At 44.3% G+C, this 27322-nt stretch overlaps 1 protein-coding gene across 1 annotated transcript in view; it reads left to right on the top strand.

Annotated features, from left to right (window-relative positions):
- The window catches only part of LOC119162236 (lysosomal alpha-mannosidase), a 91530-nt gene that overhangs the window by 28885 nt on the left and 35323 nt on the right, over positions 1–27322 (top strand). Inside the window, exons 9-16 of the mRNA XM_037414698.2 lie at positions 5774–5980; positions 10264–10318; positions 19888–19927; positions 20007–20076; positions 20998–21120; positions 21471–21590; positions 23579–23705; positions 24880–24950. Coding sequence (XP_037270595.2) covers positions 5774–5980; positions 10264–10318; positions 19888–19927; positions 20007–20076; positions 20998–21120; positions 21471–21590; positions 23579–23705; positions 24880–24950 — 813 coding nt within the window. The remainder of the gene's footprint in view (positions 1–5773; positions 5981–10263; positions 10319–19887; positions 19928–20006; positions 20077–20997; positions 21121–21470; positions 21591–23578; positions 23706–24879; positions 24951–27322) is intronic.

The raw sequence follows: 27322 nt of genomic DNA, 5'->3' as shown, positions 1-27322 counted from the left end.
AAAACAAGTACCAGTTGTTCGAGTTATGTCAGAAAGATCATATATCAACAAAGTGGATTTTTTCGGCCACAGGACATGGCAAGAACTCTTGTGACGGCGTTGGTGGCTTACTAAAGCATCAGGCTACGCTCTAAAACCTCAGAGCGGCAAGCTCAGCTGTGATAATGTCAGCATCCCAAATTGTGGTGCAAATGAGCGCGAAGCTCAAGAATGTCAAGCTGCTGTGCGCAAATGCAGACGAGCTAGAAACATTCCGTCAGTTTAAGAAGAGCCAGTGGAAATTGTTGCCACGTGTTCCAGGCATTCATTTTTGGTATGTTTGGCTAAGCACATCTGAGGGCACTGATCGTGGTCGTGTTTTGTTAGCGTCACGTACTGCTAACTGTGATCTGCAAAAGATGCAGCCATTTTGAGCGCATCTCTTGTTTCACGCAGTCACTACCAAAATACCAGTGAGGGCACTTCAAGCGCATATGCTTTTTTCTAGCGAGACCCAACACTTGCGTTGGAACATTTTCATGTTTGAGTTTATCTGCAAATATAGACAGATGTTTTGCAACTGAGTTAGAGTGTCGAAGATTTCCTCTATTAGAGCTGTGTTATCAGGAGCATAAATGCGCCTTCATGGGTACATATTTGTCACAGTGCTAAAACAGCCTTTCTTCACCAAATGTGGTCAGGTTTACTCGCGTTTGAAGCTTATTTTCGCTTTTCAGTTTCGATTTCTAGATTTATCAACTTATCAGCACATTCTCGAAAAACTCTGATTTGTACCACAAATATTGTCGCTAAAAACAAAATAATGCAACATGTTTTTCTATATTACTGTATGATGGCCTTCGGTTGTCTATTTACGAGATTTTAGGAAAAATCGAAGATGAAGTTTTTTTATTATTCATATTTCAGTGGAGTACACTTTTGCCATAATGAGAATCTTGAGGCAATATATAAAAATTTACATTTGCCCTACGGCAGCAATAATTTATGTACCTAATGAAGACACTATATCCTTAAAACGTGTCAAGTTTGAAAACGCTGCTTGCATTACTTTCGGAGAGAAAAAAACGGGGAATACGTAACTTGTTTTAAACTGTCGCAAAATTATACATTTTAAAAGCTATTATCTTAAGGTCTACAAACTTGAAACTGTATGAATTCGTTTTTCATTAGACATGCATTTCAGGTAAAAAATATCTTCCTTGAAACAAAAATAGTTGTCTTTTTATAGCGTCTGCAATTTTCGAAAATGACAGGTGACGAAATTGGTGCCTCCGTGTTGGTGAAGTTTGATATTTTTTTTCTCGTAAGTTATGCCGTTAATCATAAAACGAAGTTGACTTTCGGACTACCTGGTGAGAGGTGCACGAAATATAATATACTCAATGAAATCTGAAATATCAACTTTTGGACCCGTGTCAGTCTCTTGTGGAATCACCCATGTGTGTCTTGACGTATATACGAAAATTTACATGCAACAGTGAATTACATGTGGCGATATGAATCCCTTCATTTGCCTCAAAAACAAACAATGTGATGTATGTAGCCCCTTGCTGATCTGCTTCGCATTACATGGATTCCAACAGTGCTTGGGATCTGCCAGATTTTTTATGCCGGCGTTTATGTAGGGTGTCCCAAATACGACGCAGCATGGTTTAAAAAAAAAAAAAAAACAGAGGGACGCAGTTACACAGAGCAAACCTATAGTACATATTGTTCCCAGTAGATTGCAGCACCAATCACTAATTTTTTGGTAATGGGGCCTAAATAATTATTCATAATTACAATTGTAACTCAATAAACACACATAATCATCAAAATGTTAATGAAGCTTATGTAGTTCTCTTCAAATCACAATTAAGTATGCTGTTTTCAACAACGTACTAATTGCGCGCTTATATTTTCCGGCTGATAAAGAAAGCCCGCGAAAGCTGAAAAATGACACGTGACTGATTGATTGATTTGATTGATTTGTGGAGTTTAACGTCCCGAAACCACTATATGATTATGAGAGACGCCGTAGTGGAGGGCTCCGGAAATTTCGACCACCTGGGGTTCTTTAACGTGCATCCAAATCTGAGTACACGGGCCTAAACACTTCCGCCTCCATCGGAAATGCAGCCGCGACAGCAGGGATTTGATCCCGCGACCTGCGGGTCAGCAGCCGAGTACCTTAGCCACTAGACCACCATGGCGGGGAAATGACACGTGGCTGTAGCGTGCATCAGAAAGTTGCACCGTAAGACAAGATTTCTGTGAGATAGCCAGTATTAAGAAGAAAAAAAAAACGGCGAAAGAAAGAATACGGATCTTTCAAACTGCCTATTCCCGACCGAAGAATTTTGGCGCTTTCTTCTCACAGAGTTGGGCCACCTCCACAACAAACCACCAGCCACGTTATTAATGGGAACAATCTCCCATGAGATATGAATAGTGATAGGGGCGTACAATGGAGTTTAAGGAATCACTGCAAGATTTCGACATATGCTGTTGGCATCCGACTTGGGCCCTTGCCAGTGTGCGAAATTACTGTCTTTGGCAGTGGAGAACAGGAAAAGCGGTTGCTTGCAATAAGCATATTTGAGGACGCTGCTTTCTTTAGCAGGTGGGAGGGTAGTCACGTGCTATGTTTTGTATTTTGTGGGCTTTTTTTTTTACTAACCGGGAAAAAAAATCAGCCCTCGATTAAAAAGTTGTTGAAAATGGCACAGTTATATGTATTCTGAACATATCTACGTGTGCCTCATTAGCATTTTGATAATTGCTTGAGTAACTGTCAAGTTACTCAAATAATTATAACTAATTAATGAAACTCATCTAATAAAAACATAGTGGTGAAATTTGCGTGCTGGAACGGTAAGCGCTATATTACTTCAAGATAGTACGCTGAGACCACTGTTCCAAGCCATATATTTAAACGTGCACTTAGAGCAAGGTAAAAGCCTAACGTCATTATTTTGTTCATTTTCAATGATATCGTTCATAGACTCACAGCTGCGAATAAAGCTGCCTGAGAGCGCTTTATCTGCAGGAAGCAAGGACGCAGAAAAGAATGAGAACTGCAAGCACTATGAGAAGATACATATGTTCACAGTAAGATACAATGCAGAGAATTCACAAAAGAGCCCATAAAGTCACGATGTGAAATTGACAGGACGAATTTTAACTAAAGCTTTTTAATAAGGAATAAATATTAGGGAAGATGACAGCGGGAATATTTGTTCGAAGTGATAATTTGACTTTCAAGATAACTTGAAAGCAATCGTCTGTTGTGTGTGTGTGTGTGTGTGCGTCATTGCGTATGTGCCACGGGATCAACGGCAACAATGTTGCCTCGGTATCAGTGACGGATTGCTGTGCCGTGTCACGTAATAGCTTTTCTACCTAATCAATCCTGATAAAAGGCTATATACCACCATGCGTTTTCCTTACCTTTTCGTATAGAAATACTGAAAAAGTAAAATAAACGAAACTAAACAATTTACATTGTAAATTGTAATTTAAGAATAGCTGTTTTGCAAAAAACGTACGTTAAAGAATAGTGCATAAGTGTCTTTAATTTTATAAGTAGTCCTTGGATTATCTCATAATGTGTTCCGGTAAGACAAATTTGAGTGTGGTAAACAATGCGGTAAACAAACAGTGCCCGATACAGCTATAGTTCAGCTGACTGTCTGATGATTCCCAAGGACTCAAAGAGTGATAACGACATAGAAACAGGGTGTTAAAAAGTGTGCTTAAGAACCACTGATAATGTGGCCCATTATTAATAAAGAGTGCGTTCAAATAGCTGCTCAGTGGTGTTTCAGAGTGGTGCCGTGCATGAGGTACACTCAAGTGTTATGTTCGTTTAGCGATTGTTATAAAACAAAGTAAACTTTGAGCTGACAGAATAATAGTTCGCGATGTTAAACTGTACAGGTATGTTACTTTAGATCAAAATAAGTATTTTGATTAGGCTCTTGCGAATATTAAAATCTTTCGAATACTCGAACAAATAATGAAGTTTTTTTTTCACTTCGAATAGACTTTTATTTATAGAAAATTTCGCATTATTCAAATTTGCATTAATGCACATGTAACACTCTATAAAGATGATTTCACTGCAGTAAAGAAATGCTAAACCGTGAAAGAACTTATCCATGTGTATATTAATTCGCATGTAACCTATTGTGAAATTGGTAAGCCGTTACACACTCACCTAATGCTTATAGTTTACGCTAATATGAGAAAACACGTATAAAAAGCAGCACTGCCGCGAAGCTTCACTTAAAAGGGAAATGAAAGTATTATTGTCACACCAATTTAATTTTAAAACTTAAAGTCTTCTTATACGTACTTATATGCTCTAAGTATAGCAAATTTAAAAACGTAACATATTTTACAACTAAACTCGTTGTTTGTCTAGTTGGTTCGCATCCATGAAGTGTGTGTAAGCGCAACAGACAAGGACAAAGAATAGACAAGGGCCCAGCGCTATTTTCAACCGATCTTGTCTGTTTTCTTCTTCGCCCCTGTTTGTTGCGCTTACACACACTTCATGCATATTTTACAGGTTATCACTAGCATTTTGCTGGTCGAATTCTACTACAATTCAAAGTTGGTTCTACTTCCTTTGATGCAAAAATATGGCATTTGCACATGCCTCGTTTCAATTACAAAACTACTGTACAGGTTAGTTAGGGTCATGACTCATGACAAATGTGCTTGCTTTTCTTTAATATGGAATATATATACTATATTGGAACTGAATTTGAAACTATTTGACCAAAATCACTGTTTTATTTGAACTTCTAATTCACTATTTGCACAAGCCTAGTTGTCATGCGACGTTTAAAAATTTATAATGATACTTTATGAGGTATCACGTACCAAAACCATGGTATGTTTATGATGCACGCCGTAGTTGGCACAGACTTCTGAATAATTTTGGCCCCTTTATTTTTATTGCGATAGCAAATACGGACACTAAGCTGGATTTCACTACCAGCGTCAGCGTCGATGCCATGTACCGTATATGTGTACGTATATATATGTATGAAAACACAAGAAAGACAAAAAAATCCCAGAAACAAAGACTCCGGCGCGCAGAATCAAACGTGGGACCTCCGCGTCATGAATGCAAGGAGTTAATCACTGAGCCAAGAGGGATACCTCCTTCAACGTTTAAACGACAAGCTATTCATATCTACCACTTACCGCTGTTGGTGGGCATTTCCGGGTGGGGGGAGGGGGGGGGGGACTATCGTGTTTTCATCATTATCAGCAAGATGGCGCAGTGAGCACGCGGCGGCTCTCATCTCTCATGTATACTTTGGCCCGCGTAGAAAATAGGGGGGTGTACGACCAATCGCGCGCCCTTATCTTGCAGTGGGGAAAATTGTACGTCTTGGGTAGCCTTTAGATTTCGTCTGAACGATTTTGTTGTAGCTACCGGTCACACAAACGTCACTGCAATCGTTGCACACTGATGTTATTGCATTTCTCAAAGACTCATGAGCCAAAATAATAAATTTAGTGTGTACTGAAATGCCGCGTAAACTTGTGAGGTCAAATTTACAAAACTATTCGTAAGTGTTATAGCTATTGGTGACCGCCTCCGCTAATATATCAGCATCGGGATTATCTGGACTGTATCATTGAAGAGTTGAAGGATTTTGATCAAAGATTGAAGGACAGTTTTAGTTGAAGAATATGGGTGTGATTCCAAGTTACGGTACATAAAAAAACTGATCTGAAACGCAAATCAATCAGTAAATAAATCAATCAATCGCAGGCTTCCAGTGCGAGCATCAGGCTGCAGGCATTCTACTCAAGTCCATCATGCTACCTGAAAGCCCTGCATGTGGCCAACCGGTCGTGGCCTGCGTACACACGTGACTTCCTACCTTACGCCGACCGGCCGCAGGTGTACTGGACGGGCTTCTACACCAGCCGGCCCACACTCAAGCGCTACGCCAGGCACTCCAACGGATTTCTGCAGGTCGCCCGCTTGCTGTCTTCCTTTACGCACCACAACGGCACTTTTGTTGTTTGAACCCGCCGCTCAATCGGCAGAGCTAAGCATTATAAGCAATGTGTGTGGGCTGCTCGATGACTTATGGTTTGACCTCTGCGCGCTCGTACAGACCACTGCTAAGACACCGGCTTTCAGTTAACTGTTCCCGCAAATCAGATGTTGTTAAACATTAAAATAAATGTTTTATGTGACACGTAAATGCCGCAGTAGGAAAGAGAACAGCAAAGAAAGAAGGAGATGTCAAAGCGAGGTCCAGTATGCTGTCTTGCTGTTTGAAATGGCGGTGTGGAATAGAGAGAGCGGATAATAAAAGCTTGATGATAAGAAATACTTGGTGATAGGCAACAAAATGCCACGTAACCCCGTAATTTAAAAGAAAGCATTTCGCATATCTCATCTATAGATAATTTTGGTGGGGGATGTTAACATTCAAGAGATTTGGGTGCTACGGAGGATCACACGAGTTTGGCGAAACTCGGGATCCTTGAAAGCTCTGGCAACACCCCCCTTCGAATGAGCCAACAGTGCGAAAAAGTAAAATACACCTCTCAGCGCACTGCGTCTTATTAGTTAAGATAAAACCCGGCATCACGTCAAGGACGGTCGACTAAGTTGGGCGGTGTTTTCAAACCAGGCATCTTCTTTCACTTGCTTGTCGTTCTACTGAATGCAAAAGTGCACCCATGCAATAAAGGTGTCCGAAGATTTTTCTGATGATATTTTGTAAAGGCACAAGCTGTTTTTCATTTTGAAGCTTTTACTGCCCGAAATAGGTCTGCTTTAGAATAATCAGCGTGGTGGCCTCTGAGATTCGTTCCGGCTGAGCGCCTCACAACATCGCGACCACAGCTAAACTTGAGACCACTCGTTAATTATCATGGTCAGCCTGCACACTCTAGCAAGCTGCCGGACCAGTGCGCACCTTCTTTGTCGTCTTTATTGTCCGCTAGCACACGAGCACCTGCGATGGCTAATTAGCTATTTGGCTGGGCAAGTTAGGCCAGCACATGCTAGGACCAAGATAATTAAGCCACGCCGTGGTAAGACCGAGGTAATTACGTAACATTTTATTAAGACCATGACGCTGAAGCCATGCAAAGATGCTAACTAAACATGCGAGTTGCTAACTAAACATGCGAAGCCATGCTAACTAAACATGCGAGTTGACTCACTAACTAAAACATGATAATTAAAGCGACGTTAATCTTGAACACGCTAAGTAAAATCGTTCTAATTAGACCTTATTAGTATAAAGACTATTAGGATCGTGCTAATAAAGTTACGTTAAATAACTTCATACCTAATAATGACATAGCTACTTGCACCCGAGATAATTATTGACGTTTTAATTAAAACATTAATAACTGAGAGAACACTGTTCAGTGTTATGTTTCAAAGCTCTAGGCATTTATTACAATCAAAATTAAGACAGACCTGATGCGGCCTTCACTTTGAAGCAGACAAAAGACCAAGCAGATGAGTATACGACCGAATTTAAAACATAGAAAAGCTATATAGTGTACCACAAGCTCCTCTATGACAGTGCATGCAAGATGACCAAATTATTGTATATGCAAAGCAGCTGGTGCTTAGCGCCCACCGCATCAAATGCTTGACAGGAACACAGGCACCATGACAGTCACGAGTTGAACTGGAGCCTTCTCAGAATCAATGAGTTTGTATCCGAATTCACGCATCAATAAGCGTGATTTGCAGACGCTCGTGGCTAAGACCAGGTCCGCCCACCATTTTTGCTCTTGCCAAGGAGCAGTGCTCACGCCACAACACCAGCGAGCGGCATGATTCACCTACCAGCTTTATCGCGCATACAATGCACACATGCAGGCAGAAGAAAAAAATTATATAATCACGCGGCTACTGCGTATCGCGCTCAATTTTACCGTACTCACGACGTAACCACTCACAGCCGCATTGCCGCCATGATGCGAGCCCCCCTGGTGACCTGCTGTCCTTATATGTATCTGCAATATTTAATGGAAGCAAAATGAGTAGCACGAGAGTGCTGCGCGTGCACCCTTGCTGCCTTCGAGAGTTGAAATTTTCATGCAGCAGGTGGAACAAAAGAACCTGCCCGAAAAAGAACAAACATCCACGAACACGCCGGTGGGAGGCGGGTGTTGGCAAAAAGATAGCACCACAATCAAGCCGACGGTCCTGCACTGCTGAAGTTCTGACTGAGTGGGGGCGCTGACGTGAACGCACGCGGTGTTTCCTTGATCAGCACCGCACACGTTCAACATGTGTTTCTGACGGCGCGCGCTTTCTTGTAGCCATTTTTATCAGCGCTGCTATCACGCGCTCCGCCCTGTCTTGATTCCATGGCTGCAGTAGAGCGAGCTCAGAGCACACTCGTATGGCCGAGAAGCTTGTGCCCTCCTACATAGAACCCTGGATTACCAGAATCACTCAAATGGTAATATTCATTGATTTCGTTCCGCGGTTTGGTTTCATCACATGGTGGGCCCATAGGGTGCCCCAAAAAAATCAAATACTTGAGACCAATCCCGTCTCAGTACCTTACCTACGTTAATCGGAATGACTGACAGTGCGGCATGCAAATTTAGCGGTTCCGACATAAATATCGAACACCTGCTGTGTCACTGCCCTCCATTTGCCTCAGAGAGACAATTGCTTGCCAACGCATTGGGCGAACTGGATGATCGGCCTCTTTCTGAGCAGGTGCTACTACAGCACGGTCCACATCTCTCGACAGCCCGCGAGGCAGTGCTCATGCTTTTTGAGGACGACTGGTTTGTGCCAATGGCTCTGACTTGCCGCGGAGTTTTTCACGCTGAAGTGAATTCACTCTCTCTCTCTCTCTCTCTCTCTCTCCTTTTTCCTTCTCTTTTTCCTCCCCCTTTCTTGTCCCCTTTCCTGATCCCCAAGTGTAGGGTAGCCAACCGGATGTCTTTCTGGTTAACCTCCATGCCTTCTCTCTCTGTTTGCTTCCTTCTCTTCCTTCCTACCCGAACAAAACGTTATTTATTGCAATAAGCAAACAAGTGATGCGAGTACATTTCGTTTCCTGTGAAGCCGCGAACCACTAGGACCGCGTCCGCGTGTCCGCGTGTCCGCGTGTTCGAGATCCCTGATTTATGGGTACAGTGTAATGCATTGCCATTGGCGAGAGAACAAAATATAGATAAATAAATAAATTAATAAATAAATAAATAAATAAATAAATAAATAAAGAGAATTAATCGTCCCGAACTCTTCTACGAGCATGCCACGCAGGAGCACAAGGGTTCATCGCGTGTCTGCAGAATCTCGTTCCCGGCGCCATCACATCATTGCTGAGAGGGTGTAAGGGGGGACACCACAGCGCCTTACCCGCCCCTTGCACAGGCCCGAATGCGCTAGCTCGTGAGCGCGTTCTGGCAGAGCTTGGGCCAGCTGTTGCGCATGTGCAGTAAGGGTGGTCACGCACACCGGACTCTGCTCGACCATAAGCTGCTTCGCATATGAAAAAGAAGGAAAGAAAGAGATAAATAGGGAGAGAGAGCTTCAAGAAGGCCTTCCTAGGCTTTGCTTGGCTTTCTCAGGCTTTCCTTTCTGGCTTGGCCTGGCTGGTATGCAAAAGAAGGCCGTCACGCTCCGGTCTTCCTTCAAGCTTGGCACCATACTTGAATGTAACGGCGATCATATGGTTCGCCACAAGGTTCAGTCTCACTGAGTTGACGACATATGCATGCATCTTACACGAAATATAAACGTAGGGACATATACGCGATGCACAAGGTTTGGTGCTGAGCACTGTTTTGGATTCTAGAACCAACAATTAGGCACTACTAATTCAACTATCGACTCAAAATCAAGACACTATATACTCGAATTCCAAGGTTCAGATCACCAGATTTACAAGCTTATTCGAATTCCGGAACCAAGTGTGAGACACACAAAGTAAAGTTCGTTGTCTACGTTAAATTTCACTGGGAGTTCGCTCCGTTTCGCTACACAGCATCTTTAGAAGCAAATTATTTTTCATTTGAAAAAATACATACGAAAGGGGGGATTCTGTGCTATGTATACATTCCCAGTCTTTTTTTTTCTATCTCCGGCGTGACGATAGCGATGCATTCAGTCATTACACATCTAAGTCTATAATTTCACAATTCTGTGAAGAAGAGTCCTTACATTTTTTTCAGCATTGCAAAGATATGAAAAATTACACCGGTTTACTGCATCAAATAATATGCAACCAGCCTGTATTCATCTTTTATTCACAGGTTTGCAAACAAGTTGGTGTTACTGCGGGACTTCGGGCATCTGTACTGAAATTCAGTAAGTGATGCACAGTTGAACATCTGTATACTAAATGACACGTTACCGCGATACAGCGTGAAAAAACTTGTATGCTGTGAATACGATCAGTGGCGATGGCGTGAAACTGTATCTATAAATTAAAAATTAGATTTATCTCAATTGAGGGTCATGTTATAGTGCTTATAAGGTGGACAGATACTTATCTTCTATTATATTAAAACTGTGCTTAAAGTGGCAGTAATAAGAAAAGCAGCGATAAAAAAAGAAAATAAAGTCACATTCGGCATGACTGTTTTTAATGTTGGGGTTCTGTTTCTTGTATCATGCATATTTCAACTTTCCCCTGCAATTTTATCACGCAAGACACGCTTCATTACGAGTTTCATACTGAGAAAGCGGTTTTATTATACGAGACACTACGATAAACCAGTGAGATCAAAAACACAGTTAACATAACTTTGTTTTTTTTTTTCAACCTTTGGGCCTACGAGATCATGCCGTAATCATGCAGATGAACTACCCAGAAATGTTCGCTTTACATGAAATTTTATGGCAATGGCATAAAAAAAAATTCGACTTCAAATAGAGTTTTCTCCACCTCAAGAAGTCACGACAACAGTTTCGCCACAACACTCCAGCATGTTGTTTCAAAAATACCGCTTGTGTGCAGTGCCTAAATTATGGAAGCGCAAGCACCACGTAATAAAACTTCTGAGTACACCACACCATTCCACTGCGTATGGCTCGAGACAGTATATATATATATATATATATATATATATATATATATATATATATATATATATATATATATATATATATATATATATATATATATATATATATATATATATATATATATATATATATATATATATATATATATATATATATATATATATATTATATATATATGGAGGAATGGCTGGACGATTTCGAACGTGTCGGCGCTGCTAACCGGTGGGATAACACCTACAAACTCGCTCACGTGTCATTCTACCTCACGGGTGTCGCGAAGACGTGGTTCCTCAACCACTTCATCGACATCCCCGACTGTTCAGCCTTCAAAGATCAGCTTCGCCATGTCTTTGGCACACCGGCTGTTCCTTCGGCTCTCGCAAAGACAGCTCTCGCGACTCGGAAACAGCACATCGGGGAGTCGTATACATCCTACATCGAGGATGTTCTTTCACTTTGCCGCCGGGTTAACACACCAATGACAGAGTCAGACAAGGTGCGCCAGCTTCTTAAGGGAATTGCACCCGTCACATTCAATGCCCTTGCAATCCAGAATCCGGCTACCGTTGCTGACGCTGCGACAACCTGCCAGCGCCTCGAAGAACTTGAGTCTATGCGCCTACAAGCAGACAGTGACGCGGCCCGTATTACGACTGATCCAAACCTGCGAGACACGATAAGGGCGATTATACGCGAAGAATTAGAATCAATGGGATTCACACTACTTTCAGTGTGTCCCATTCAGTCTTCTTCAACGTCATTGCGGGATGTCATCAGGGAAGAGCTCACGTCCATGACCCACATGGCCAACCTGCAGCCCACTGTCCCTCGTACTCTGCCATCGTTCCTGCACACCGCCGCCGCGCCTCCTGGCACCGTCAGCTCGACGTCCGCGCCACGAACGTACGCGTCGGTTGCTGCCGCACCTCCCACAAGCTTTCCCACGAGCTTTTCATCACCACCGCCTGAGCCGTCATGTGTCCCTCTGACTGCTCTCTCTCCCGGTGCAGTTAGCGAAAGCTACTACCCTCCTTATCGATCGACTCGGCCTACGTGCTATTATTGCGGCTATCGTGGTCACATTTCACGCTTTTGCCGCAAGCGCCAGCAAGACGAGCGCTGAGGGTATGACATACGCGAACGGTGCTATACCGCAGGAGCCTTGTACCAGGGCCGCCGTTATTCGTCACCGCGCCGCGCCGGTCTCCATCTCCGCCAGCATCGGATGAACTGCGCAGTAGTCACCAATCAACCCGACGCCGTTCACCGTCGCCCTACCGTCGCTCCTCTTCTCCTCGTCAGCCTGCTTCCCTTACTTCTGATCGGCGTCCGGAAAACTAAGCGATGCAGTTTTTGGAGGACAAACTGCATTCCAACACATGACTCCAATTCCTCCAGCGCGCCCCTACAATATGCTTGCGGTCACAGTTGAGGGAGTGGACGTTGATGCTTTGGTGGACACTGGGGCTGCATTTTCTGTTATTCGTGCTGATTCGTGTGCCCGTCTTCGAAAAGTCACGACGCCTTATCATGGACCGACACTGGTTACAGCCCAGGGAACAATGATTCGCCCTTCCGCTCTCTGTACTGCCCATGTAATAATCGACGACATTCTTCATCATATAGAATTTGCTGTGCTATCCCCATGCTCCCATGAACTCATTTTAGGCTGGGACTTTCTTTCCCCTGCTTCTGCGGCTATTTGTTGTGCACAACGTGTCGTCCATCTTACTGACACGGACCACTTGCTCAACGACGAAACCTACAGGCCACTTCGACTCATCGCTGCTGTAGACATCGAGTTACCACCAAACGAACATCGACTAGTCACAGTTTTGTCCAACGACGTCCACTCTGGTGACATTTTGGTCACTCCGTCATCGCGTTGCCTTAATAAAGGCATAGCTCTCGCATCAGGTGTGGCTCGCTTCAACAATGGATCAACTGTCCTCGCGGCTACCAACACCACACAAGATAAAATTTTACTGCCACGGGGCACTATACTGTCGCCTGCGTTGCCGATCTGGAGCCTGTGTGCGTTGTGTCTCTTACCCCTGTCTCCTCTAAAGGCCATCCTGTAGATCATGCTGCTTCCTCGGCCTTTACAGCAGCCATCAACAAAGACTTGACAGACTCACAGAAGCAAGAGCTGCTTGATTTGTTGGAAAAGCATGCAAACTCCTTTGACGTTCATTCATCCACCCTGGGCCAGACAACCGCTACAGCACATCGTATTCAGACCGACGGAACATCCATTGTGCACCGCCGTCCGTACCGCGTCTCTCTAGCCGAACGAAAAATCATTGAAGAAAACGTAGACGATATGCTCCAACGGGAGATAATGCGACCCTCAACCAGTCCTTGGTCGTCGCCCATCGTTCTGGTGCGTAAAAAAGACGGTTCCGTACGATTTTGTGTCGATTACCGAGCACTCAATAAGATCACTAGGAAGGACGTATACCCCATGCCACGCATCGACGATGCCCTAGATTCCTTACAGGGTGCTGAATACTTTTCGAGCCTCGACTTGCGTTCCAGCTATTGGCAAATCCGCATGCACGAAGATGATAAAAAAACTGCGTTTGCAACCCTGGACGGTCTATACGAATTCAATGTTATGCCATTCGGTCTATGCAATGCGCCCGCCACTTTTGAGCGCATAATTGACACCGTGCTGCGTGGCCTGAAATGGAAGACTTACCTATGTTACCTCGGTGACATTGTTGTCTTTTCATCGACGTTTCCTCAACATCTGCAACGCTTGGACGAAGCCCTGACTTGTCTTGCGGGCGCTGGTCTTCAAATTAACACCAAAAAGTGCCGTTTCGCCAGCAGATCTATCAAGGTACTCGGTCATGTTGTGAGCAAGGACGGAATTCGTCCAGACCTTGATAAAACTGCTGCAGTGCTTTGCTTCCCTCGCCCTGAAAAACCGAAAGATTTGCGAACTTTCCTTGGTCTCGCCTCTTACTTTCGGCGATTCATACAAAACTTTGCCTCCATAGCACCACTTCATAAGCTACTTGCTTCCGGTATGCCCTTTCAGTGGTCTCAGGAATGTGAATCGGCTTTCGACAGGTTGAAGAGTGCCCTCACGACCGACCCTGTACTTTCTCATTTTCACGATGATGCACCGACCTTCATGCACACAGACGCTAGCGGCCGCGGTTTAGGAGCCGTGCTCCTGCAACGCGACAATTCTTCGCGAGAGCGAGTCGTTGCTTACGCCAGCCGCGTCCTCTCTGCAGCCGAGTGGAACTACACGATCACCGAGCAGGAGTGCCTCGCCATCGTTTGGTCAGTACAGAAATTTCGTCCATATCTGCATGGCCATCATTTCACCATTGTGACCGACCACCGCGCTTGATGTTGGCTTTCGACACTCAAGAACTTGTCGGGACGCCTCGGACGCTGGATTCTACGCCTCCAAGAATATGATTTTGAGATCGTATACAAGTGTGGCAGGAAGCATAGTGACGCCGACGCTCTTTCTTGCTGCCCACTACCAGTGACTCCACTCGGGGTTTCCGCAATCAATTTACACAACATGCCCTCGTAGTCCATGTCTACGGCGGTTTCCTCTCTCGCCTCTATGGACCAGCTGCCTTCGGACGACCCCCACGATTTTCCTTCTCGACAGTTGGCTGACCCATACTGTCGACATATTATAGGCTACCTCACTGGCAGTTCCCGTCCACCTAATGCAAGGCTCCGTCGCCAACTCTCGCAATTTAAGCTGGACAACTCGGTGCTGTACCGCAAAATTTACTATCCTGACGGTCAGCGCTGGGTTCCCGTTCTACCCCGATCGCTTCGGTCCGAAGTACTCAGAGCGCTTCATGACCATCCGACTGCTGGTCACCTTGGTTACCATAAAACCTACGATCGCCTTCGAAGTCGGTTTTATTGGCCAGGCATTACCACTAGTGTAGTTCGGTTCGTCGGGTCCTGCACTACCTGCCAATGTAGAAAACTACCAACATCTGCTCCCGCCGGTACACTACAGCCTCTTCTGTGCCCAGTCACACCATTCGAAGTTGTAGGCGTTGATTTTTATGGCCCCCTCCCAGTCAGTGCTGCTGGAAACCGGTGGATAGTAACAGCCGTTGACCATTTGACGCGCTACGCCGAGACGGCATCCGTTACTACTAGTTCAGCTTCTGAAATCGCCGATTTCATGCTCCGAGCCATTATACTGCGTCATGGTGCTCCACGTGTGTTGCTCAGTGACCGTGGAAGGGCCTTCCTTTCACAACTAGTGAACGAACTTCTTCACGCCTCCGGCACAACTCACAAGACTGCCTCTAGTTATCATCCCCAGACTAACAGCCTCACTGAGCGATTCCACCGCACTCTTGCTGACATGATCGCCACCTATATTCAATCAGAACACAAAAACTGGGACGTAGTTCTACCATTCGTCACTTTCGCCTACAATACGGCCATTCAGCGGACAACTGGCTACTCGCCATTTTACCTAGTTTATGGACGCTCCCCTACTTTTTTCCTGGACGTCTCTTTCTTTACCTGCCAAGCGAATTCATCTCCATTCTCTTCAGAGGAATACGTTTCACGACTCCCACAATGCCACCAACGTGCTCGTATAAACACTGAAGCCCGACAGCAAGACAGAAAGCTAGTTTATGATGAATCGCATCGTGCTGTATCCTTACAACCTGGAGACGAAGTGCTCCTTTTGACGCCTGTTTGCACACCTGGTTTGTGTGACAAATTTCAGCCTCGGTTTATCGGGCCGTACACAGTTCTTGAAGAGACTTCACCAGTGAATTATCGCGTGACGCCACTTGTAGCCTCAGCAGATCGCCATTATCGAACTACAGAGGTCGTCCATGTCTCCCGTATGAAGCCCTTCACGCGACGTTCTTTGTCCCCTTGACTCGTCGCTGGCCGCTTTCACGGGGGGGGGGGGGGGGGGGGGGGAATTGGTGTGGGCATTTAGTATACGCATCCTCTTCACCGGTACATTCTCATCATTATCATGTGTGGCTCATGCATCCTCATCGTTGTCGCGTAGCATCATCATCTTGGCTCATTCATCGTAGCTGTCAGCTGCCGGTTCCTCGGGCCTAATAAAGGTAATCCAAACCTAGACTTCATAATATATTGTTTTCAATAAATGTGTCCAATATTCTTTAAAAATCACAGAAAGGAGGTATTTGCTTATTGTCTTTTCTGTGACAGAAGGCATCTTCGGATGCGTACACACATTACTTATGACAATATTTAGAGAAATTCAGATCGCGGGTTCGAATTACGGCTACGGCGGCAGCATTTTCGATGGAGGCGGAAGTGTTGTAGGCCCGTGTGCTTAGATTTGGGTGCACGTTAAAGAACCGCAGGTGGTCAAAATAACCGGAGCCCTCCACTACGGCATCTGTGATAATCATATGGTGGTTTTGGGACGTTAAGCCCCACATATCAATCAATTAATAATTATAAAAATTAGCGCAAAAAACTTTTTAATCAAAGGTTATAGCGGGTTGAGTCAAATGAGTGAATTCAAGCTCTTCTTATAGTCCATGGCCATTTTGAAATTTTGGGAAAGTGGCCACTTTAATCAGCGCGGAGTGATGCAATCTGGCCAATTTATCTGGTGAAACCGAAACCAACTCGCCAAACAGCGCATCTACCATTCACTTCGACAACACACATTTAGGTACACTTGCAATGTCGATCTATGCATTTCAATCTGATTCGTTTATCAGCGAGTTTTCATACTTTAAGGAAAGTGGCACTGTAATAGGATAGCGGAAAACTGGACTTGCAGTAGCTAAATTCTAGAATAGCCCCCAAAGGAATCACACTCTCCCTCGCCCCAACCGCCACAAATATCGACGAAAACAATCAAGTAGCATGGCAAAACGTCCTCCTAGAGGCATCACTCAATGTAACAGAAATCGCAATCAACCACAGTGGAAAACAAGAAAAGAAACTGACCACCATGACCAACACCACGACAACCACCACTTATCAAACGAGAAAATCACCCTACTAACAAAGTTTGAACAGAATAAATACCAAGAGATCATGAAAGCGAATGCACAAACTTAAGAGAGACAATGTTTCGAACTCCTCACTACCAGACGTTATACCATATTACTACAACACATCCACCCACGACACCACTGATGGTACGAACAAGAACACTGCGACACTGCGATTGTAAACCTATCGGACATCAGTTTCTCAACAAACGAAGTAAAACTATTATCTAAAGGTCTAAACTTCTGCCCAACGAGAAAATCTTTTCATGAGTTTCACTTACTACGAGACCTCGGCAACTTCGCCAGAAACTTCACGCTGCGCGAATGTTTCTTCGACAAACCTTCTAACATTCCAAAAAAACCCCGCCACCAAACAAATATTTGGACACCAAAAAGTCATATAGGCAAGTGCCTGGGCTTATATCTTAACACGGTCCAGAAAGATATATTACAAGAGTACCACATAAACACACACAAAAACAAGTGGTAAAACCAAATATCAGGCGTTTCAATATCTCTGTCTAGCCACTGATACAGCACCAATGGTGATATGTAATGGTATAAGCCGATGATATGAAGATTGATTGATGATTGATATGGGGGTTTAACGTTCCAAAACCACCATATAATTATGAGAGACGCCGTAGCGGAGGGCTCCGGAAATTTTGACCACCTGGGGTTTTTTAACATGCACCCAAATCTGAGCACACGGGCCTACAACATTTCTGCCTCCATCGGAAATGCAGCCACCGCAGCCGGGATTTTATCCCGCGACCTGCGGGTCAGCAGCCGAGTACTTTGGCCACTATAGGCGGGGATATGAAGAGAACTGCTCCTTTTGAATGAACGCGTCGATCCACTTCTTAGCGCAAGATAAAAACAAGGCCAGCGCGGTAGGCACAGCACATTCACAGAGAAAGCTATAAGAGCCGGTTTTCAGAGCCTTTTCTAAACAGTCATTGGGTAACTGCTGCAAGCACACTTGCTGGGTACCCACTACGCCATAAATAATCATAATGTTTGTGCAGTAGGCCAGCATTCACTATGCTATCCGTCGTCATTCTTCGGAGAAGCGTGGTATACCCGCTACACACTTGCTAGGAATTTCATGCAATTTTTGATGCAGTGGCTGACGACGATGAAAAATTATGCCTGAAGTGGGTATGCGCCACAGTTAATAGGTGAAAAAGAACAAGTTTTCTCATGGGTTGTATTCATTGAACGACCTACTAGTTACTCCCACTGTGTGACGCCTGGTCGTTCCTTTGATGTTCTAAAACTCTTTATTACCCATATTAACGCGATCACTTTCCCGACATCAAGCCTGCCTAAGGCCACTTTGGAAAGAAGTTCCAAGCATCAGCGTGGCTCAGTGGTAATACAGGGCTGGCATATAGTAATAAATTGAAGAAAGCGATCGTAGAATCAAGACATTATAGGCATATACAAAATTCATTACTGCGTGATTTCTCTCTTTTTCAACATTCAGTGATCATTGAAAGCTGTACGCTCGGCAGATACGGTGCGAAGTCGGTGCTGTATAAATGCGGGACTTTCATGCACGGCTTGTCGGTGCGGCTTTTTGTTTTTTGCCCACTATCCTTTCGCCCGTTTCCATTTCTCACACTCCCAAGCGGTCGTTCCGAACTACTGCAGTTCATGCGGCCAGCGCTCGCATTTTTCTGCCTGTCACCAGCAATCAACTTTTATTCTCGTTTTCATCGACCAGTGCCTATATTTATTCAGTGACGCGATCATTGGCCTTAATGCTTATTGACGTTATGACGCGCATTGGGATGCCGAAAGGCTGAGAAAATATCAAAAAGAACTGATGTGCAGAAAAATGAAAATAGTATATCTATAGGGTAAGTCTGCCGGAAGAGCTGCACAACTGCACTGAGGCCTATACGATGACGCCGTGGTATGGATTGTGGTACCAGAATAGTAAACAGTTGCGCTGCTTGCTTGGACGCAGGTCTTTTGAAATAAAGGAACCAAATGGTGCGCAAAAAACAACAAATTAGACACCAAAGACTCTAAAATATAACGGTGTTTTTACAGTGCTGTTTACATATTTCCGCACAGAATCTGAGTTTCCCATTGAAAAATATCCGACTAGTTTGATGACATAAGAGAGCTGACACAGACAGACAGACACGGGAAATTACTAAGGCCCCGAGGAGCCAGCCAATGACATGACATTACAAGAAATTTACTGGAGTCCTGAGTGACTGATACTTAGGGGAGCCAGAGGCCACCCAGATCAAGGCGGTGGCTCCACTCACGGTGGGACCAGAAACTTATGTATTTTTTTATCGAGTTATGCTGTCAGAAACGAAGCATTTGTTTTATCATGACAATAATTTCTGCATGTGAACGCGTTGAAGCCATGATATGACTGTGAGGAACGCTTAGGGGGGACTCTTAGGTAATTTCCACCGCTTGGAGTTCTTCAACATGCACCAGCATCAAAGTACACGGGTGTTCTTGCGAGTCGCCTCCACCGAAACGTGGTCGCCACGGCCACGGGATTGTTGATTGATGATTGATATGTGGGGTTTAATGTCCCAAAACCACCATATTATTATGAGAGACGTCGTAGTGGAGGGCTCCGGAAATTTTGAAGGCCGCGGGATTGTGTCGTGAGCATACCACCTTTGCAGGGCGCGATGTCTGTCCGCTGTGGTACCCGCTGTGGTACCCGCTGTGGTAGCTTACCTATAGTAAGCTACCACAGCGGGTACTTGTTTTATCCTCAGTATGGAGCCTGAATTCGAGGTATACGACTGGTATGAGTGCCGTTCCCTTCTAACTTTTCCTATATTCCTGTGTGCACTGACGCAGAGAGAGCAGTCGCTACACTGCAGCACCACGACGCAATCACGTGAGTTGGGGCAGCGTATAAGCGTACCACGGGTGTTAAGAAACAGCTAGCATTCAACAAAATGTGTTTTTGCTTGCAGTGGAACGTGCTCGAAAAAGGTGGCCCAGGGTTATACCAAACTCATTGGAGACAGCATCTCCCAGTGCGAGGTAACTTCTCTCACTGCACAACACTGTTCCTTAGTGCGTGATTAATCACTGGTGGTGAAAAAGTCGTTCAGTCAACGTGGAAATGGCGGATATTGCGTTGCTATTTCTACGCTTCGGTGTGGCTTCATTTCGAAAGCAAGTTCCAGATGCTAACAAATTTTAGTAGGGCTCTGAAACACTTTAAGGGAACAAGGTGGCGAGGTTTGGGCAATTTCATGTTCTAACCATTACTGCCACGCCTAATGGAGTGCTGCACCGGTGGCGAAAAGAGACACTAACTTCAGTTTTATTTGTAGCAACCTTGGTATGAATCTCTGTTATATATTACTAAGATGCGTAAATGTTGGCATCGCAAGGAAGGATTCAGAGCCAGCAGTGTAGTATAGCGGATTTTATTAAACTTCTGCATGGCCTCGGCCTTCGAAATTGCGCGAATGGTGCTGGTCACTTCCAACTTGAAATCATTGTTTTCTACAGATACGTAGTGCTGCTGTGCGCCATGTGCCTCTCTGAAGGAAACACACAAGTCACTCTAAACTTGTTCGTAACACCACTGACTGCAAAGAGAAATTATGCTCCTGCATTAAATGAAGGTACCTAATACATGTTTCACAGGCTACAGCGGACAGCGAAGAAAGTTTTCATTATTCTTACGTACGGAATCTAGTTGTCTAGAACAGTCATGAAGTTTACGTGTAGTTTTGCCGTGGGTTGAACGCTGACAACCTGAAATCGCACTGGGACGTACGCAAGCTTTTGTAGCTCTTCTGTAGCTTTGGTCGCAATCCTATGGATATAAAATTGGCAGCAGAATTTATTTTTGTGGGGTTATAGTGCGTCCTGCGCCCTATTGACACATGAATAATATCTCAGGGTCAGTTAGATTTGGCTGAAAAGATCGGATTGAAATGGTTGCCGCAGAAGCTGATTAGCGACGGAATCGTGAGCCTCATGTGGCGCAACCCGGACAGCAACGACGAGTTGCTACAGTTCTGCCACAAGCTGAACGAGACCATCTGCTTGATCCCCGAAAACGAGAACAAGGTACGTGATTGACAAGTGGGCCAACCACTCATACGACCCGAATTTCACAAACCCAAAGAGACCATACGAGTCCTTCAACAGATTGTTCAGGGGACAAAGCGACAAACAACAGCGGAAGCAGAATGACAGCGATAAGCTACATAAAAAAAAGAAAACTGCGGCTGTGTTTCAAAATAAACGTTTACTTCTCTCTCACGCAGGGCTCATGATTAGTTGAAGGTAACACATACGCATAAACACAGATACAGAGGTGCAATCACACAGAAAAAAAACATACGCACGTGCACAGTCTAAAAAGGCTGTCAAAGGTCCATCACTCATGCTTTTATGTATCCTGTTTGTTCTTTCAGTTCCTCATCATCGTTTACAACCCTATGGGACAGAGAATAAAGTACTACGTTCGACTCCCGGTTCCCTCCAAGAATGAATACGTGGTTGAGACACGCGACAAAGAGGTCTTGGCGTCCCAGGTATGGAAGCGCTAGTATGTTTTAAAGATATCGAATAGAAGTAGTCAGGTTTATAATGGAGAGGGAATTCAATGGCTGTGCGTGCTTTTTCAGCTAAGCAGAAAGAAAAAAAAATTAACTGAGCGCGACTGAAACACTACCGCAGCAATCTATGACAGAATGCACCGCATGGTACGATGTTAACCCGCCCATCTGTGCGATGGTGCAAATGGTCTTTTATTTCCAGGTCACTGTGAGAAGATACAATATTGTCACGTGGTCGTGACGTCGACGTACAACAGATGGCAAGTCAAAGCGAGAAATCTTTATTTGGTTGAGCTTGTGGCCAGGAAACTCAAGGTCACACTGATCGATATGTGGTGTTTAACTTCTCAAAATTACCATATGATTATGAGAGACGCCATAGTGGAGGGCTCCAGAAATTTCGACCACCTGGGGTTCTTTAACGTGCACCCAAATCTGAGCACGCGGGCCTACAACATTTCCGCCTCCATCAAAAATGCAGCCGCCGCAGCTGGGATTCGATCCCGCGGCCTGCGAGTCAGCAGCCGAGTACCTTCGCCACTAGACCACCGCGGCGGGGCCTGAAGGTCTCGCTACAGCAATACTGATAGCGGCGAACACAGCGTTGGCTGCCGATCAACTGACAAGCGGCGAAGCGCGTCGGTATTTATACATGTGCCATCAAGCATTCCCGGCTTATCACTTGTCGTCACGCAAGCTCTGGAATAATCTGCAGGGTTCGCGCCTTGCGCGAAATCTTAACAAAACGATCTACAATAATCCTGAACCTTCTCGAACAATGAGGCGCAGCACGCTCTGATCTTTCCTGACAAACTTGATTGATAGATATGTGGGGTTGAACGTACCAAAACCACCATATGATTATGAGAGACGCCGTAGTGGAGGGCTCCGGAATTTTCGACCACCTGGGGTTCTTTACGTGCACCCAAATCTGAGCACACGGGCCCACAACATTTCCGCCTCCATCGGAAATGCAGCCGCCGCTGCCGCGATTCGATCCCGTGACCTGCGGGTCAGCAGCCGAGTACCTTAGCCACTAGACCACCACGGCGTGGCATTCCTGATAAATTTTGGGAGCGAGAAATGAATGAAACAAGAGCGAAAATAAGGAACGTGCAGGACAATATGCGGAGGCCCAACCACAAAAAAGTGTGGTGCCCTTGGGTCTTCACAAATGTGGGAGCTAGTACAAAATTGTAATACTTTAGTTGACAGTTGTATAGTCTGAAGTTTCTGCATATTCATAACATAGGTCGGAAAAAGCGGAGCTCACACTGGCTCACCTAAGAATTATATATATCCACTTAGGGGGCGATCACTATATAAGTTATCCCATGACATATTATTTTACATAGATACGCGAACATAATTAAAAAACAAGTTTATTATTAAGATCGACGAATGACTATAGATATATCTGGATATTATAACTGCTGGTTCATTGCGCCAAACACTTTAAGAAGGGCAGGAATGTACAGAAGGTGTTGTATAGAAGCGGTATAAATAGGTACGTGAATAGGTGTGTATGCTGTAATAAGCTTTATTGGACAATTTAAAAAGTCCATCGTAAAAAAAAAGTCAATTTTCTGACCTAGGTTTTCTAGCAGACACAAAACTGGATGGGGCGTCTACTGGAGGCGCAGGATGGGGGGGGGGGGGGGGAGTTGAGTCAAGCAGGACACACTGTGCATACATTTAGATGGATGCACACAAACTAAATATATCATTGTTGTGATCAAAATTCCATAGTTTGTTCGTGAAGAGTTTATCGCAGTACGCAGTATTATACCACACGTTCAGAGCGAAAATGTAGCCCTCAGCGGGGTGGCATGCGGCCCATAAAGGTAAATGAGAGGCGTTCCCCCCCCCCCCCCCTACTCGTGATTGACATCTTTTCTCGCTCCTTCTTGTTCCTCGATTGACAGTATCAACAAGTAAGGTTAACCTCTCTGGTGTTTCCGCAGGCTGTTCCCATGACAAATACAGTTATGGATCTTCCACTCAAGAAACACATCGCCATGAACGAGCTCGTGTTCCAAGTGGAGTTGCCACCAGTGGGAGCGGCCGCTTACCAGGTGTCAAAATTACCGGGTACATCAGCTTTCCCATACAAATATACGAAGCAGATGTACGAGCAACGTTTTGGATTAAGGAAATGCCGATGTCTAGTATCGAAAGAATGCACAATGTGTGCGGTGCACTTACAGGAGGAAAATGAAGGCCTTTAGGTGATTTTGGCACATTTAGACGCACCTGTGGAAGTACTTTCGCGCTTAGGCATGCGTGCCCGAACACGTATGCAGTGTTATAGTTAACGCGGGGGACACGGTTGCAGTGTTCACCACAGGTGTAGCATTCTGTAACTAATCTTTTTTGACCATCGAACACTCAAGAGAGTATGTTGTACACGGCCGACACAAAGTTGCTTAAGGATGGGCTTGAATACATGAGTATACTACAGCACGTGGACAAAAACGCTCCTGGGCTTTCTATTCTCCGCCCACATTGTTCTAGTGTTCTTCTAAATTTTATATGCTTGTTGCCCATTGTAGATGATGAGGTTATGTGCGTGCAATCATGGTTGAAGTGGGTTCTCGTCATCTGGTAGGAAACAAGTGATGGTAATGCTTCGGACATTTAATGGGGCAAAATGAAGGCAAAAGTAAAATAAACGAACTTGTTCCGAAGAGCGCAAGAGAAAACCCAGGCTTTGCACCTCAGGTGCTCAGAAAGTTCAGCGTTGCTGAACCGAAAGCAAGGACGCAAGATTAACTATAGCCACTCACAACCCACAGCCGCACTCCGAGAGAATTTGCACAAACAGTCCCCGTCCAATGGGAATTGACTTTTTATACGACGTCAAACACTTCTCGTGTAATTGTTAACGGTGAATTTTCCATACAGGTAAGTCTTCGTGTCTGTTTTTCGTGCAAAACTTGAACTTTCTGTCACGTTTCAGTACAAAGACTCAGAATTCACTGCTAAGCCAAACAAAACACTTTAACAAGGGACGACGAAGGGAGTTCACATTATGCGTACTACTTACACAAGAAGTAAAAAAAAAGTGTTTAAGGTTAGAACGGAAACCACTTTGCACCACTCTCTTGCTTAGATAAATGACAGGCACGTCGCACATCTGGGGTGGGGCTTGTATTTATTTTGGGGTGCGCAGAACGAAGGCGCACCACGAGATTCAAGCAGATGGCCTCTTTTTCTGGCAAGTAGGAAAAAGCATTTCTATGTTTTCTCCTGATTTTTTTTCCAGCCATACAGCCACCAAAGGAAAACTACGACGTGTTCAGGATTGACCTGGAAGAATCGTCGATTGAAAACGAGGTATTGCGTTAGTGTTACTTTAGAACATTTAAGGTTTAAATACCTTGATACGAATTGAAGCTGCGTGGCATTAGTCCTGACAATTAGTCATGTTGCAAAAGAAAGCAGAGAGCGTGAGCGAGCGGGTTAGATGCATGAACAGCACACTACGGGTTTAAACGACATAACTGTACCATAAGGATAAAAGTTGCTAACTTGGCTTGTGTCAAATCCTTGAGACAAAAAATTTATTCATAAAACCAAAGGGATTCTTGAAAAATGTTCTTGCAGAGCTTAAACTGAGCACACTCTCAGGACCGTGGTTGAAAAGCAGTGATTTCAGCAACTGATAGGTGACTCTACCCTTTATTTTCTATAAGATGGACGCGAAAGAGGGAGACAAAACCTCCATCAAGACCTATTTAGTTGAGAAGAACAGAATCATAAGGGGAAGCCTGTATGTACACGCAAGGGCCAGTGATTCGCTTTTTTTTTAAGTCTGAGCTGGCTGTCTGAGGAAAAAACAACAACAACATACCACAACCGAAACAGACGTGTAGTGCCTGAAGCAGTGAAAGTGATAAGTAATAACTGCTCGATGCATTACGACAAACTGTCAGAATATTCACTCTGACCATGCAGTAGAGTGCTTCCACCTCTCAGAGGCTCTGGCATTCGAAACGGAAGGAAGTATTAACAGCGGTTGAGACGCACACAAGACGGTTAAAAGAGCGTAGAAACGAATATCTTTCATGCTAATCTTGTATTTTTCTAAAAAAAGAGTTTATAGTGGACCATAAAAGCGCCTGACAAGGGCACAATCGTAACCACAGTGGTAAAATATTGTGCATTTACAAAGTTGGCCTCATGATATTCAGTGCTCATTTTTACGTCACACTCCTTTTGCCAATGGATATCGCGGCAAGCCCGGAGAAAGGAGCCACACTTCATTTTTAAAGTCCGAAGTTTCAATAAATTACCTTTAAGCCATTTGTTCTATGTCGTAATTCACTACAGCACTTCGTGTAAGCAAACAACGATCATGCTCCGGTCTATTTACCGTATAATTTTCGTGTCCACACTTCTTTATAAAAGCCAAAAATAACAATAAAGCTGAAGTGTCGCACTCCAGCTCTATGGTTATTTTCTTCAAGTTCATTGATGAATGTTTCACATTTAAGGTACTCTTGCACAATATGGTTCTTACGATTGATATTACTCACGACACATTCTATTTTTGCTGCAGCAATCCTTAGTCCTCTACCTGGTGCATGAACTCCAGTTCAAACCTCACGTTTTTTTATACGAGTGATACGTAAGAAAGTAAACGCAAGACAAAGTACATGCATTGAAAAACATTGTTAGCTCCACGAGCAGTTCTGACACACCCCATTGTAAATGCGGGCCTTGGAAACAACAAATAGGCACGTTTTGTATTCACCAAGTTCGCTTCCCTACACTGCATGTTCGCCCAACTAACGGCGGTACCTGCCGTCCATCAAGTGGAAATGAGGCCCTGGTTGCATTTGTACGCGTTTTCCTCGTCAGAGCGTAAGAAAACAACGCAACACGCTATTTACTAATTATTAGCTGGCTTTTTCGTTATGCAAAACGCATTGCAGAAAAGTCAGCTTTATATTTATGAAAAGGGTTTATAAGGTTGACAAAAACGACTCGGAAAGCGTCATGGCTTTATCTGCACAATAAAGCCCCATATAAATAAAAATATTGTTTATCGTCCAATCTAAAACCTGGAGCAGTTTTTGAAATCTCTTCTCTAAGCTTTGCAATCGATGTTCAAAAAGGCCAAAGTGCGTCAAAATTGTGGCCATTCCCATAGGCTGTTTGGAAAAACATTCAGATTGTCTGAAAAGGAAGGCACTTAGTAGCACGTTATTAAAACTAGGCCTCAAATGTTGTGGTGGTTGTCTAATATGATGAACCAGGAGTCATTTTTATATCGTGCCTGGCTCGTGAGATATGATTTTTTTTTCGTGCGCTTCCTCTTTAGTTACGGTGGGGTGACCGGCCACCGCCGAGAGATGGCGCTACATGTTATGTCTAAAATTACTGGGGAAGTTATCGGCGTAGCTAGTATATAGTACCTTGGAGAAAGAGAGACATGTATAAAGGAGGAAAAAAGAGCAAGAGATAGCCAGACTGCTAGACGACAGATGAAATAACAGTGGATGATGATGAATAGGCCTGGTGGCAACTTGTACACGCTGCATTTCGAAAGGGGTGCAATCATATACCTTCCCCACTATTCCCATTATAATTACCATCACGACGTACATACTTGAGGAACATTGTTTTGTGGAAGATTTTTTTGAATACGTGGATTATTCTTTCATTTACACTTACACACATAAGTGTCCTACGGGACTTGAATG

Source organism: Rhipicephalus microplus, chromosome X, assembly GCF_043290135.1.
Source record: "Rhipicephalus microplus isolate Deutch F79 chromosome X, USDA_Rmic, whole genome shotgun sequence".
Lineage (NCBI taxonomy): Eukaryota > Metazoa > Arthropoda > Arachnida > Ixodida > Ixodidae > Rhipicephalus > Rhipicephalus microplus.
Note: the sequence above shows the minus strand (reverse complement) of the source record. Positions and strands in the feature narration are given on the sequence as shown.